Source organism: Cebus imitator, unplaced genomic scaffold, assembly GCF_001604975.1.
Source record: "Cebus imitator isolate Cc_AM_T3 unplaced genomic scaffold, Cebus_imitator-1.0 Scaffold413, whole genome shotgun sequence".
NCBI classification, from domain to species: domain Eukaryota; kingdom Metazoa; phylum Chordata; class Mammalia; order Primates; family Cebidae; genus Cebus; species Cebus imitator.
The window spans coordinates 1,721,431-1,737,979 of NW_016107728.1; the positions used below are offsets into that span (position 1 = coordinate 1,721,431).

The 16,549-nt window shown below is 37.1% G+C and overlaps 1 protein-coding gene across 10 annotated transcripts in view; it reads right to left on the minus strand.

The window, feature by feature from the left end:
- LOC108289731 overlaps nucleotides 1-16,549 on the minus strand; it is a 115,724-nt gene that overhangs the window by 74,134 nt on the left and 25,041 nt on the right. For 3 of the 10 annotated variants that reach the window (XR_001819292.2, XR_001819293.2, XM_017509268.2), the window contains one exon: nucleotides 14,439-16,135. The exons of 5 other annotated variants lie outside the window; for them this stretch is intronic. Coding sequence is in view for 1 of the 5 variants with exons in the window: in XM_017509268.2 (XP_017364757.1) it covers nucleotides 16,132-16,135 (4 nt within the window). In the remaining 4 variants the exon portion in view is untranslated. Of the gene's footprint in view, nucleotides 1-14,438; nucleotides 16,136-16,549 lie in introns of those variants that run through there. 2 more of the 10 variants (XR_001819295.2, XR_001819294.2) reach the window with 1 other exon arrangement.

Below are 16,549 nucleotides of genomic sequence, written 5' to 3' on the forward strand. Positions count from 1 at the left end.
TAGCAGTTGTCAGAGTGTCAGGTGCCACTGAGCAAGTCTCAAAAAATGTAAAAGAATTGGAATTATAAAAACATGGGTTCTGACTATAAAATAAAATAAAATAAAATTAGAAATCAATAGAAAATATACATGCAAAATTCCCAGATATTTGGAAATTAAGCAACTTAAAAGAAATAACTCAAGAAATGGCAAGGAAAATTATAGAAAAATATTTTGAATTGAATGATAATAAAAGGCAACATATCAAAATGTGTGTAATGCAGTTACAACAGCACTTGGAGGGAATTTATAGCAGATCATCTCTAACTAGGGACCATAAAAAGAATAATTATAAATATCTGAATGTCTACACTGAATTAAAGTCATTTTTAACAGCAACCTACTGAATGTATAAAAGTTCAAAAAGTATTAAAATTCATGCTTTTCTCATAGTATACTTCTTTTAAAGTACAGTTGACCCTTGAACAATGGGGGAGTCCCCCAACCATCAGCTAAAAATCTGCATATAACTTTTGACTCTCCTGAAACTTAACTATTAATAGTCTACCACTGACCTGAAGCCTTACCCATAACATAAACAGTCCATTAACACATACTTTGTATTTTGCAAAAAGTATAAAGTTTTCATGCCTGCTGCTGGCATAGCTGCAGCAATGGCTTCACAAATTCCCTTTTCTTTTATTTAAGAGACAGGGTCTTGCTCTGTTGTCCAGGCTGGAGTGCAGTGGTACAATCACAGTTCACTGCAGCACAGCCTCCTGACTAGTTGGACCTACAAGTATAAGTGCACACCATCATGCCTGGCTTTTTTTTTTTTTTTAACATGCGACTTTATTTTTCTTTTTTTTCATAGAGACAAAAGTCTTGCTATGTTGCTCAGGCTGGTCTTGAACTTCTGGACTCAGGTGATCCTCCCACCTCAGCCTTCCAAAGCATGAGATTACAGTCATGAGACACTGTGCCTGACCTCTTTTTCTTTCTTTTTTTTTTTTTCTTTACAGTGGTCTTTAGGCTGAATTCAGTTATCTAGAAATGGGAGGCAACTGCAGCTGCAGACCTCAATCTATGGTACATATCAAGGAATTCAGCCTTTTCTGGTAATGTCTTGACTTTTCTCTGCTTATTGGGAGCACTTCTAGCATCACTAGTGGCACTTCACATGGGCCCCATGGTTCCATACATCCAAGGTTTATAGCATGGAACTAAACACGATAAAAAAATACTTGAGAAACCCTAGAGATCACTTTTTACTGCGATATACAATTTACTGGAGGCAAACTATTCACTCAAAGATGATTGATTAGCATCATATAGAGTTTTAAGTGGATATTCCCAACACTTAAGCTCACTGCAACAGCAACAGGGGTTGCTACAAAACTATTACAGTAGTACAGTTACTTTTATGCAGTTATGACTTAATACTGTATCTTTCTTTGTTTACATTTCTTTTGACTATGAATATTCCATAGTATGGTCTGTGTGTAAGGTTTGATAAATATTAAGCTTTATAGCAGACTTCTGTATATTTTATGGTAGTAAACTATAAAATAAACTAGTATGTACATATATTTCATGCATTCATAAAACACTTTTTTCTTAATTTCTTCAGTATTTCTAGGTTACATGGTTCACTTTCAATTTTTTCAAATTGTCAAAAATCTCCAATGAATTTTCCAATATATTTACTGAAAAAAAAAATCTGTGGGCCGGGCATCGTGGTGCACATTGTAAATCCCAGCACTTTCGGAGGCGAGGCAGGAGGATCGCCTGAGGTCAGGAGTTTTGAGACCAGTTTAGGCAACATAACGAGACACCATCTCTACAAAAGAAATAAGAAAAAAATAGCTGGGTATGGTGGCATGAACCTGCAGTCCCAGCTACTCAGGAGGCTGAGGCAGGAGGATCCTGTGAGCTGCAGAAGAGCTCCAGGAGATTGAGGCTGCAGAGAGCTATGATGGCGCCACTGTACTCCAGCCTGGGTAACAGAGGGCGACCTTGTCTCTAAAAAAAAGAATTGTGTGTAAGTGAACCCATATAGTTCAAACATGTGTTGTTCAAGAGTCAACTGCATATAAAAGGGAGAGTCCTACAATTCCTGGAAAGAGGAATGCCCATAGTGACTCAACTGAAGCTAAAACTGTATTTGAATTATTTTTATAAAACAGAATTGAGTCCAGTGCGGTGGCTCATGGCTGTAATCCCAGCAGTTTGGGAGGCTGAGGAAGGTGGATCACTTGAGTCTAGGAGTTTGAGACCAGCCTGGCCAACATGGGGAAAACCCATCTCTACCAAAAATACAAAAATTAGCCAGGAGTGGTGGTACATGCCTATAGTCCCGGCTACTTGGGACGTTGAGGCAGGAGCATCACTAGAACCTGGGGATGGAGGTTGCAGTGAGCCGAGATCACACCACTGCACTCCAGCCTGGGTGGCAGAGTGAGACCCTGTCTCAAAACAAAACAAAACAAACAAACAAAAACAGAATTGGTGAAACAGATTAAAAAAAAATTCAGTCTGCATGACTGATACTCCCAGGTCATTTTCCAGTTATACTCTTATAGATTCATTCTTTCAACAAATATTTACTAAGTACCTACTATGTTCTAGGAATATACCAGTCATATGGGAGGGGAGTAAAAAGGAAGAAAAATCCCAACCACTCAAGCACCTTACCAGGAGTAGGGTTGAGTGGGGGTGACAGACTATAAACAACAATTGACAAGTAAAAATATATAGTATTTCACAACATGGAGGTAAGTGTAACAGAAAAATAGAGTAGGGGAGGTGGGGGCAGTTATACTTCTAAAGAGTGGGCAGGAAAGGCCTCATTGACAATATGAAAGAAGAAAGATCAAAAAGGGTAAGGGAACAAGCTAGACGAAAACCTGGGGCAAGCAGTTGGAGTTCTAGGAAACTAGAAAATGTGGAGGTAAGTGGAAGTTCTAGCCAGGGTGTTCTCGGAAAAGTAAAATCAGTGTGGCCGGTGCAGAAAGAGCTGAGGGAGAGGAGTAGGATATTAGGTTAGAGAAGTAAGAAGAGGTAGAGAGCAGGGAAGACAAAGTAGGGTTGTTTTTTTGTTGTTTTTTTCTTTAGAGATTTTAACTTTTACACGTAGTGAATGAGAAGTCTCTGGAGGGTTTTGAGCAAGAGTGGATTTTAATGGAATCATTCTGGCTATTGTGATGAAAATAAAGTGAAAGAGAACAGAGGCTAAAAGGAGACAAGGTAAGCGGCTACTGCAGGAACCCGGGAGTGGGCTGATTGTTGCTTCTATCAAGCTGGCTGTGGGAATGATCCAATAGAGGGTAGGAGAGATGCCGCAGGGAAGGAGAAATGAATCACTCTCTTTGAGTAGGGGAAGGAATGGGATCTAGTGCACAAGTTGCAAGGATACAGCTAGGAACATTTCATTCATAATATGGAAGGCAGAGAATACAAGGCACAGTTACAAGTAGGTGACTCTGTATGGTGGTGGTGGGGGAGGTGGTCTGTGAAGTCCTTTGATTACTCCTATTTCTCAGGAAAATAGTAAGCAAAACTGAAAAGGAAGACAGGAGAAAAAGTACTGATGGCTTGAGGATGAGAAGGTATGAAGCAGTGGATTAGGAAAGTAGGAGAATAATTTGATATAGTTGGTATTTTCAACCCAAGGCACTGTTGAAACAATTTTCTAACATTTTGTTCCTAAATTTAGGTACACAAAGAAAGCATCATCTTGATGCAAGTAATTATCAATGTCTACCCATCTTTATTATGCATATGCTACTCCAGAGAGCGTGCAAACCCTGCCCTCTAGTAAAGATAGATGTGTCTCAAAAATGTTTAGCTAAATGTGAATGGAATATTGGCAGGTTTATAGCTTTCTTGCGTATTTGCAGAGCTGCAAACAAGTTGTTCTGAATTATTTTCTCATTATAGGACTACCTTCACAAGAGAATATGTGCATTACAAATTTAAATGCACTTATGTGTATTTCCCATTTACCCTAAGATTACTGCTGAAGAAAAAACTTTAAGGAGTAAATTAATGTCACAGAGGAAAAAACGCTTATTGTTAGAGGCTGGCATATTAGAAATGTTTTCAAAAATGCCATGAAGCATTCTAATGACCACCTCATATAGAAAGCTTAGAAAAGATTTGTTTTTTTTTTTCCATAGCCTGCAGGTATCATCTAATAAAATCATCTCAAATAAATAAGGGTATAAGTTATGTCATAAATGTGCTATACATGAAAATTACAAATCTATAAAACCTCTGATGAAGTGACAGGGAGACTAATTATCATTTTATGTTTTTTCTATTGATGTAACTTAGGAAAATAGAAAAACAATCTTGGTGTTTTACAAGACATGCATAGTGTGTCTTCTAAACTGTCTTATCTTCTAAAACTTTCCATTTGAGAAACAAAATTACATTGGACTCCTTAGGGATGTGTGTGTGTGTGTGTATGTGTGTGTGTATTTTCCACCCTAGGAAAAGATATGTATATATTTTTCCAGAATCCAAACCTTTTACAAATATCTCATCATACAAAATCCCCTTGTTATGGAATCTTTAGGCAGGAATCTCCTGCACCTCCCAACATGCTGATTCAAGGGACAGGTATCTTTACAAGTGACACATTTTAAACAATAAGGTAATGATTTTTCCATGTGTGTGCGGTGTGTGTGTGTGTGTGTGTGTGTATGTGTGTTATGGTAGATTATTATTTAAGAAAATTAGGCCACTTCACACAGGTAATTACTGTTCATATATGTGAATGAGATGCCAAAATATAATCACTGCGAATATTCAAAATCAACCAAAGACTCAATACCCTTTTTTTTTTTGTACGAATGAAGCAAAATTAACCAAATGAAGTCACTGGTTCCTAGGAAACATTTAAGGGTTTTAAAACGCTGTTCTGTTTCCTCTTAAGGACAGAAGAAAGTGTAACAATTCTTAGGCGGAACCCTTCATTCTGCTTAGTTCAAGTTTTGGTTTTGAATGGCTGTAGGCAGTTTTCACTCTTGGACAAAGGCCATGATGCCTTTCTCAGTAGGTCTGACTGTTTTCAGATCTAGATAATTTTTAAAATATTGGCTCAGAGTGGATAATACAAATGTTCAAATTAGGGCCTATCCATGATCACGAGGGCCAAAAGTCTGTACATGTAAGGAGCGAGGCTTGTGCTCTGAAGAAATTTCCCTACAAGTTGAGAATACATACCAGGCTGGGCACGGTGGCTCACGCCTATAATCCCAGGACTTTGGGAGGCTGAGGCGGGCAGATCACTTGAGGCCAGAAGTTCGAGACCAGTCTCGCCAACATGGGAAAACCCCGTCTCTACTAAAAATACAAAAATAAGCCAGGTGTGGTGGCACGCCTGTAGTCCCAGCTACTTGGGAAGCTGAGGCAGGAGAATCGCTTGAACCCTGGAGGTGGATTGCAGTGAGCTAAGATGGCGCTATTGTATTCCAGCCTGAATCTCTTTACTAATATATTACAATGAATGAAACATTATGAGTGGAACCCAGATTTTAACTAAAAAAATAATCAAAGGGGTATTCATATTTTCAGCCCATTCTACCTCAAAGTAATAAGAATTTTCATAATCACATTCTTTATTATTTATCCTAAATTTGTCTTTTCATTCTTTCACAGAAAGGAAATGTAACTCAAGAACAAATTTCTGTCGTAATGCCTCTGGTATAAGATATTCCTGATGAATAAGTCTTTTAAAATAATAGCTAAAATAAGCTTTTTGTTTTATTCATGCTTTTAATCATCTCAGCCATTCTTGTCCCTCATTTGCACATATAATTGAAGGTTGACTATGCTACTGCTACACTCCAAATTTCATTCTGGTACCATCTGTACCATCAACCCTGTTCAAACTTTCAAAGTGTCTCAGGTCTAAATTTCTTTGCTTTCTGATAATGGAGGGCATATCTATTTTGTGTGGGAAGAGATAGGGAAGAGCATGTTTTATGTTGATTTTTAAGTAAATAATTAATCCTAAAGCCTTTTTTGTACCATTAATTTAAACAGAAGCTATAAAGCCTGGGGAAACGTAAAGTTCTCTTGATTGGAGCTTCTCTGATTCTTTCTAAAAAAAATTTAATCTGGCTGCGGATGGTGGCTCATGCCTATAATCCCAGAATTTTGGGAAGCCAAGGTACAGGGGATCACTTGAGGTCAGGAAGTCAAGACCAGCCTGGCCAACATAGTGAAACCCTGTCTCTACTAAAAATACAAAAATTAGCCGGGTGTAGTGGTGGGTGCCTCTAATCCCAGCTATTTGGGAGGGCGGGGCAGGAGAATCGCTTGAATCCAGGAAGTGAAGGTTGCAGCGAGCCAAGATTGTGTCACTGCACTCCAGCCTGGGCAACAAAGCGAGACTCTGTATCAAAAAAAAAAAAAAAAAAAAAAATGGAGCCCGTATTTACCTCTGCCTCAGTGTTTGAGAGCACTCCTGTCAGCATGCCTTATGAGAGCTGTTATAGTCTTATACAATCCTTCTTAGCTTCTCCAGGGTAGGCATCTCACCTTACTCACCTATCATAGATGTACCTATTCAGTACTTACCTAGAATGCATTAAGTATCAAATCTTTGCCAGATTGGTAAATAATTCTGTAAGACACGGGATTTGAACTTGATAACATCAAAGTTCCTTTCCAGACCAAAATTCTACTATTTCTCTTAACTTCCACCTATAGATTTTGAGAATTCCTAAATGTTCATATTAATACACAGAAGTTGTCAATTTGGTCTTTAATGGAGTGTTAATCGTTTTCCTGCATTATGTTGGTGATTTAAGACCCAGTGTGAAGTTCATACAAGTAAAATCCTGTTAACAATTATTTTAGACCAGTGCTGTCCAATTGCAATATAATACAAGCCAAAAATACAAACCACAAGTTTAAAATTTTCTAGTAACTACATTAAAATAGTAAAAAAACAAACCAGGTAAAATTAATTTTAATATTCTAACACAATTGTATCCAAAAATAGTTGCAATATATAATCAATATAAAATGATTAATATATTTTATTTTATAAAAATTGTCTTCAAAATCCAAAGTGTATTTACACTTGTAGAATATCTCAATTTCGACAAGCCACATTTCAAGTGCTTAACTGGCTTATGTGACTAGTTGTGGCTGCTGTATTGAGGGCACAGTTTTAGAGCCTCAATATTCAAAGTGTGGTCCATGGAACAGCAGCACTGGAATCAAGAGGAAGCTTGTTAGAAATGCAAATACTTGGAATCAAATCTGCATTACAACAAGCACTCCAGGTGATCTGTATGGACATCATGTTTGAAAAGCACTATTCTAGGAGTATTCAAATTCTTTTTCCAGTGAAACTTTGTTTTGAATATTTTTATAACATCTACATTTCTAATATGTATAAGCTTTTAATATGTATATGCTTCCTGGGTCTCTCACCTCTGTTTTTTAAGATAACTAATTTTTTTGTTAGTTACAGAAGCAGAACTTGTTTATACTACAGAAATATTGGAAAATGCAAATAAGCAAAAATAAAATAGGCCAGGTGGGGTGGCTCACGCCTGTAATCCCAGCACTTTGGGCGGCCGAGGTGGGTGGATTGCTTGAACTCATGAGTTCAAGACCAGACTGGGCAGCATGGCAAAACCCTGTCTCTACAAAAAATTTGCCAGGCATGATGATATGAGCCTGTAGTCCCAACTACTCAGAAAGCTGATGCAGGAGGATTGCTTGAGCTTAGGAGGTCAAGGCTGCAGTGAGCCAGTGAGCTGACATTGCGTCACTGTGCTCTGGCCCGGGCGACAGTGAGACACTGTCTCAAAAATAAAAAAAAAAGAAAAGTCCCTTATAGCTCCACCAGCCAAAGATAACTACTATTGACATTTTTGGTGTTTAATATCCTTCTATTCTCTAAAATGTTATTTCTTAATTATACAATACAGAAATACATTCTTATAAATAATTCAAACTGCAACCCATAAACTAAGGTCTCCTTAAATCACTTCCCTAAATCTAGTCCCCTCTTAGAGATAATTGCCATTATAAGTTTGAAGTGTATTCTTTCACATCTTGTTCTAGGCATTTAACTACATTTATATAACCCAGAGATACACAGGAACTTATACACATTTATATGGATGACATTTGTTTTTTCACTTACATATATATCAGGTACATTTATTCAAGATCAATTTTTTAAAAACTTTAGTACACTTTTTAAAAAAGCATATTGAGTATATACAGCATATTGTATATTGAGTATGAACAGTAAAATTAACCTTTTTAAGCATCTAGTCCCATGAGTTTTGATGAATACATACAATCATGTAACCATCATGATCAAGATATAGAATAGGTCCATCACCCTCAAAATACCTGTGCCTGATTGTAGTTTAGAGGCACTTGCTCCTTCCCCAGCAATCACTGAACTATTTTCTATCCCTACAGTTTTGTCTTTTCTGCAATGCTACAAAAATGGAATAACACATTTGCCTTTTGAGCCTGGCTTCATTTAACTCAGCCTAATGCCCCTGCAATTCACTCATGTTTTCTGCAAATATTGGTAGTTTGGTCCTTTTTATTGCTCAGTGGTATTCTATTCTTTCAATGTACATTATATGAATGTTTATTGGTCTGTTTACCAGTTGATGAACAATAGGGTTTCCAGTTTTTAGTAATTACAAATAAAGTTGCTATAAACATTGATTTTCAGGTTTTTGAGTAAATATGTAGAGGTGAGATTGCTAATAGATCTTTTTTAATCGCTGCATTTTACTTTAGGACTGAAATGTATATGTATATTTATTCATTCAATCAACAAATATTAAATACTTAACACTAGATAATGAGTGTTACATAGTGTTGGTTAGTGTTAGTCCTAATCCTCATGGAATTTGCTTTTAGACAAACTCCTATAAATAGGCATAGAAATTGCTTCCAATTCCTCCTATCATATACAATTAATTGTTTTTACCTCAATTCAATCATTACCAATCATCTGCTATTCTGCCCAACATTTTCCTAGGAGTTTTCAAGGAAAAAAAATGAGGTTCCAGGCAGTAGTCTTGGTTGAGAGAACTGCCTACCTCTAACAATGGCACTATGTTGGAGATGGAGAGGTCATCTAGCCCCAGGAAGCTGTTGCAGTTTAATGCAGGGAAACTGGGATCATTGTTCATATTCCTAGGATGATCGTTTTCAAACTTTAGTGTGCATCAGAATCTTGTTGAGACACAGCTTGCTGGACTCCACTTCTCATTGTGTAGGCCTGGGATGGGGTCCAAGAGTCTGTATTTTTAACAAGTTCCCAGGTGAGGCTAATGCTACTGGTCCCAGGAACACATTTTGAGAACTGTTGTAAGTTATTTCTGGCAGTTTCTGACCTGGAGAATCTTAAACTTGGTTGCTCTTTCATCTTGTGTTAGGAATTCAGAGATCTAGAAGTATTAACAGCTATCTTTGAAGTCAGTGATGTAGACAAAAATCCTATGGGCCAGGGTCTCCTCTGCAGGATCACGTGACAATTATAGTTCAAGATTTTCTTTTCTTTTTCTTTTTATTTATTTATATATGTATTTTATTGCATTTTAGGTTCTGGGGTACATGTAAAGAACATGCAGGATTGTTGCATAGGTACATACATGGCAATGTGGTTTGCTGCCTCCATCCCCCGTCACCTATATCTGGCATTTCTCCCCATGTTATCCCTCCCCGACTCCCTATCCCCTGATGTCCCTCCCCTAGTCTCCCTCAACAGACCCCAGTGTGTGATGCTCCCTTCCCTGTGTCCATGTGCTCTCATTGTTGAATGCCCACCTATGAGTGAGAACATGCGGTGTTTGATTTTCTGCTCTTCTGTCAGTTTGCTGAGAATGATGGTTTCCAGGTTCATCCATGTCCCTACAAAGGACACAAACTCATCGTGTTTTATGGCTGCATAGTATTCCATGGTGTATATGTGCTACATTTTCCCTGTCCAGACTATCACTGATGGGCATTTGGGTTGGTTCCAAGTCTTTGCTATTGTAAACAGTGCTGCAGTGAACATATGTGTGCATGTGTCCTTATAACAGAACAATTTATAATTCTTTGTATATATACCCAGTAATGGGATTGCTGGGTCAAATGGAATTTCTATTTCTAGGTCCTTGAGGAATCGCCACACTGTCTTCCACAATGGTTGAACTAATTTATAATTTGCACTCCCACCAAGAGTGTAAAAGTGTTCCTATTTCTCCACATCCTCTCCAGCATCTGTTGTGTCCAGGTTTTTTAATGATTGCCATTCTAACTGGCGTGAGATGGTATCTCAATGTAGTTTTGATTTGTATTTCTCTAATGACCAGTGATGATGAGGATTTTTTCATATGTTTATTGGCCTCATATATGTCTTCTTTTGAAAGTGTCTATTCATATCCTTTGCCCACTTTTGAATGGGTTTGTTTGTTTTTTTCTTGTAAATCTGTTTTAGTTCTTTTTGTAGATTTTGGATATAAGTCCTTTGTCAGATGGATAGATTGCCAAAAAATTTTTCCCATTCTGTTGGTTACCAGTTCACTCTAATGATTGTTTCTTTTGCTGTGCAGAAGCTCTGGAGTTTAATTGGATCCTGTTTGTCTATTTTGGCTTTTGATGCCAATGCTTTTGTGTTTTAGTCATGAAGTCCTTGCCTATGCCTATGTCCTGAATGGTTTTGTCTAGGTTTTCTTCTAAGGTTTTTATGGTATTAGGTCTTATGTTTAAGTCTTTAATCCGTCTGGAATTAATTTTAGTGTAAGGTGTCAGGAAAGGGTCCAGTTTCTGCTTTCTGCACATGGCTAGCCAGTTTTCCCAACACCATTTATTAAACAGGGAATCCTTTCCCATTGCTTGTTTTTCTCAGGTCTGTCAAAGATCAGGTGGTTGTAGATGTGTGGCATTGCCTCTGAGGCCTCTGTTCTGTTCCATTGGTCTATATTTCTGTTTTGGTACCGTACTATGCTGTTTTGATTACTGTAGCCTTGTAGTATAGTTTGAAGTCAAGTAGTGTGATGCCTCCAGCTTTGTTCTTTTTGCTTAGAATTGACTTGGCTTTGCGGGCTCTCTTTTGGTTCCATATGAAGTTTAAGGTGGTTTTTTCCAGTTCTGTGAAGAAGGTTATTGGCAGCTTGATGGGGATAGCGTTGAATCTATAAATTGCTTTGAGCAGTATGGCCATTTTCATGATATTGATTCTTCCTAACCATGAACATGGAATGCTTCTCCATCTGTTTGTGTCCTCTCTTATTTCATTGAGCAGTGGTTTGTAGTTCTCCTTGAAGAGGTCCTCTACATCCTTTGTTAGTTGTAGTCCTAGGTATTTTATTCTCTTTGTAGCAATTGTGAATGGCAGTTCGTTCTTGATTTGGCTCTCTTTAAGTCTGTTTTTGTTGTATAGGAATGTTTGTGATTTTTGCACATTGATTTTGTATCCTGAGACTTTGCTGAAGTTGCCTATCAGTTGAAGGAGATTTTGGGCTGAGACAATAGGGTTGTCTAAATATACAATCATGTCGTCTGCAAATACAGACAATTTGACTTCCTTCTTTCCCAATTGAATACACTTTATTTCTTTTTCTTGCCAGATTGCTCTGGCTAGAACTTCCAATACTATATTGAATAGGAGTGGTGAGAGAGGGCATCCTTGTCTAGTGCCAGATTTCAAAGGGAATGCTTCCAGTTTTTGCCCATTCAGTATGATATTGGCTGTGGGTAAGATTTTATTTTCATTTGTCTTGACTTACAATCTTCAGGCAGGTTCTTCCCTGAGTTACACTAGTTAGCAGGGGAGCGTGTCATCTGGCACTCTGGGCACCACCAGTAGCACAGAAGGGCTTCCTGCTTTGAAGGAGTCTACTAGAGCAGAGTCTTAATGTCAAACTTAAGAGTTACATCCTCTGGGTTACAGATGGCTAGGTTTCCTAGCTGTGAAGCCTTATGAAAGTCCTGGGGTATTCACCTGAGACTTCAGATGGGCTAGGGGGAACAGGCTTACCCTGGGTTTAAAGGTGGGGGGAGTCTGGGGCATATGAGCTGGCTGTAGGGGCCAGGTCCCACAGGCAGAGGAGCCACAGTTGCCAGTAGTTGTTGGTGAGTATAAAGCTAACTGCAGTAAAAGGCTTTTTGGTTTCCTTCTCTTAGCTAGTTTGATGGGCAGGTTTAATGAAGGAATCCATGGTTTCATTCCCTTCGTAGCATGTTTCAATTAGTTTTAGCACTCACTGGCTCCACCACCAACTAGTTAGTTCTTGGGAAATTTCCTCATCTGTAAAAGGAGGACAACCCCCGCTACCTCTCAGGGTTATTGTGAAGATGAATATAGTAACATTCGTAAAGTAGTTAGTTAGTGTGGTACCTGACACACAGTAGGCCCGTCTGTATCTAATGGGAACATGGATCCCAGGTGGGAAAGCTGCATTACGCCATTCTGTGGGAGCTCTAGTTGACTTATCACAAAATATGCCTAATTCTCATATATATAAGGGTACTGACGTTACTGCCTTTGAAAAACGAGGCTAACTAGCTTTTGGGGCCTCCTGTTAAGTAACTCATAAGCACATGCATTTTCTGGAGGACATGTAAAATTGGAGCCTATATTAGTTGACAGGATAAGAGCCACACCATTAGCATTTGAAGACTTGCAGGATCTAAGACAACTGTTCATAATATGGAACTTTTTTTTGAGCTAGAAGGAACAGGGAGGATTTATTTCAACTACTCATTCTACAGATTATCCTGGGACGTTAAGTGACCTGCTCAGGGTCACGGAACGTTGCAATATTTAGGGTTGCTCTGAGCGGGCCTTGTTTTCAGCCATTCCATTCTTTCTGAATCTTGCCCTTTTTTCTCTGTCAATAAAGCACTTCCTCTATTACCCTTTTTATTTTATATATACATATACAAAATGAGGAGAAATTCATTAACACCATTTTGTGGCTCCATAATCTTGCTTAGAAAAGGATTCTGGAAGAGTAGAAATGTAAGGTAAATTGGAAGAGTCAGAATGTAGGTTGGTGACACAGAAGCAGTGGCACTCCTCTCTGCTCCCATCTGTCATTCCCAGATACTCTAAAAGGTTATACTACTTATAGGTTTACTATAAGCATTATTCCAACAACCTGATGATTTTAGCTGGTTGGCAGTTTAGTACCTATGCTTATATTCCAATTTTATGTTTTAACAGTCAGGAATCTTTTCTTGTTGTCTTAGGCACATCTTAGCCAGTGAAAATGACTTTTTCTCCGTATTAGAAACTTACTCAAAGAAGACAATCAGCCCTCTTTTTAAAAAGTCTGTGAAACATAAACTTTAGGTATGTGACAGAGTATTTGTTTTATACAGGGAGGTTTCCTTTCTGTTCTTTTTATTTTATTTTTTTAAAGCACATACAAACTCTGCTAGAAGAGAAAGTGACAAAATTTCAGAATGGTATGGGAGAGCAGACTCTCCTCATTCTCCAACATTCAGAGTTCCTGCTACATTTGCTGAGAGCTAAGGACCCCTCACAGACAAGATATCTATTACAGGAGAGCTTGACTCCTCAACTCCCCCTAGCACAGTAAGAGTTTCAGAAGAATATACACGAAGTATATAGTCTGTCCCCCAACTGGTTACTCTGAGTTCCTGCTACTTTTGCTGAGAGCGCTAAGGACCCATCACAGACAAAATCCCTATTACAGGATAGATTGACTCCCCATTTCCCATCTCCCTTCCTTAATAGGGAGGAAGACGAATAGTGGTATTCCACTCTAACTGCAAAAGAGGCATTTTCTGGCCAAGTATAGTGGCTCACAGACCTATAATCCCAGCACTTTGGGAGGCCAGAGCAAACCTGAGGCCAGGAGTTTGAGACCAGCCTGGGCAACAAAGCAAGGGTCCTCCTCTAAAAAAAAAAAAATAAAATAAAATAAAAAATTTTAAATTAGCCAGGCATTGTGGTATGCACCTGTAGCCCTAACTACTCAGGAGGCTGAGGCAGGAGGATCGCTTGAGCCTAGGAGTTAGAGGCTATAGTGAGTTATGATTGTCTCACTGTACTCCAGCCTGGGTGACAGAATGAGACTCAAATAAAAAAAGAAAAAAATATTTTAAAGAGGCATTTTTCCTGTTGACACAACGTTAAAAATGATGGGTAAGTTTCCCTAAACTATGAATTAGATAATTTACTGAGAGCTGGCCTGAAAATCTAATAGCCATTTTAAGATTGTTTTCTATGAAAAACACATTTGTAGGTCCAAAAACTGGCTGACCACCAAGTTTTTGAAATATATTGTCATAGATTGGGAAATGGAGGGATATTTTTTAAATTTTGATTTACAAATTCTTTCAAGTATGCATTAAGTAACAAACATTTTTTGAGTTCCTGATTGTTGCATCAACAATCACAGTACCTGTACTAACATATTACTAAAAACTCAAACATTACTTGGAGGTTCATCATGTTATTTGCTTTATTTTTGTATATGTTTAAAAGTTTTCATAAAATTTTTTAAACCCTTCAAACATAAATTCCACAAATTCCCAAAGGATCAACTTAAGCTGAAATTGGGTGGCAATGTAAAGAATCTCTAATAAAAAGAAAAATCTTGAATTTTGAATTGCAACCATGATATAGACAGCAAACCAACTATCAAAATGTAGAAAACATTTGAAATAATGCATCTATTTTGGATCTTCAAAAATCTCACATAACTGTTGTTCATAAATAAGAATGACTTTCAAATGCTTACACGACATTTAAAAAAATCAATATATACCACAAATAAAATGGAATTGAGGCAAATCTTACTAAATTTGGCACAAATGAAAGATCTCTATTAAGTCTCCGAAGAGATCATTTAATTTTAGCTCTTACTTTATTTTAATCTCAACTCTGATATTTTATGATTTAATTCAATTACCAATTAGTACTTTCAGAACCATACAAGCAAAATATATATTCCCATTAATTTTTCAAATACAATGTCTCAACACTACTTTTATATATTTCCATTTTATTTTAAAGTATCTAAAAATCCATTGCAATTAATATAGAAAGGAAAATTCATCTTTTGAAGTATCTCTTTTTAGTATATTTATCTCTTTAAGATGTAGTTTAATAAAAGCCTACTGGGCTTCCTAAGATATAATTTTATTAAATTTAGAGTTGAAACTTTTACTCTTTAGGTATCTACAGTTAACTAATAAATTTTCTGTAATGTACTTTCATTTATTTTATAAACAAAATATTTTTAAAACCCACAATTGCAATGATATAAAAGAAAGCAATGATTAAGTAGACAAAATAATGAAATATGATATGCCTTCTGCTAAGTACCTATGAGTTTTACAGAATAATCATTACAACAGATGTCCTTAGAGAACAAAGGAGAATGAGAAAATATAAAAGTGGGGGTGGCACGGAAGATATTTTGTTATCTTCTACTGTGTGGTCTTTCACTGCACTATTCGTTAAACAGAAAAAACGCCTCCTCAAGGGCAAGTCCTGCTTCAAATGTCCCCTTCCCCTCCTGACTGCAGAATAATATGTTTGTGTAGTATATGATTACACCAGACAAGACTGTGAACACATGTGATTTACTCAATGATCCTATTCTGCTTCCTTTTAAAGATAAAGAATGCATTTAAGTCGATTGTGTATGTGACTGTGGTAATTCCTTAGAAGGCTCCATTCAAACAGAGAACAATATTACCTTATTTTAAAACTTAAGAGCATAGCCATTTTCCTGGTCTTCATTTTCCTTCAAGACAACAACATTAATATTTTCATTTATTTTAGAATAGACAAGTATAACACATGAGTGATTATTTTAAAATAGTTTTAATTTTTCTTTGTATAAGCAAGATGCTCCCATAAAACATTCACTTTTCAAAAATCTTTATATGCAAATAACTTACAAAAATCTGTGTAAGATAAAAGAAACAACTAAAACAAGACAGCCACTACCACCACCACCACCAGCACAGATCCTAATAGCAGGCCAGATCAAGGTGCAGATCTCATGAAAACAAGCTGCTTACATTCCCAGAACCAAACCCCCGGGGTGGAATCTTGTCTTCTTTAACTCGCTGGGTGGTAGAGCCCATAGGAATTACTCAAACTATGAAAATCCCAAAGCATGGTCACCTACAGGGAAATGAGACAAATATGACTTGAGTACGATAATTATTTTCTTGTAATAACAGTAAAGAAAACAACTTTAAATAGTAAAAGTTGTGTGAGCTTCAACTTCAACAGATGGATAATTCTGTTTGTTTTTACCAAATACAGCATTTGCTAGCTAAGGAGGAAAATATATAATGTATACTTGCCATTTTTTCTTTAAAGTAATATTCTCTAAGGCACTCATATATAGTGATTATAGATACACTTAAGTGATATTTAAAATAATAAACATAGCAAACACTTGAGGACTTACTATTTACCATACATACTGTTCTAGGTATTTGATATGGTTTATTTCATTTAATCCTCACAATAACCTTATAAGGTAAGAACGATTTTTCTTTTTTTTCTTTTTCTTTCTTTTTTTTTTTTTTT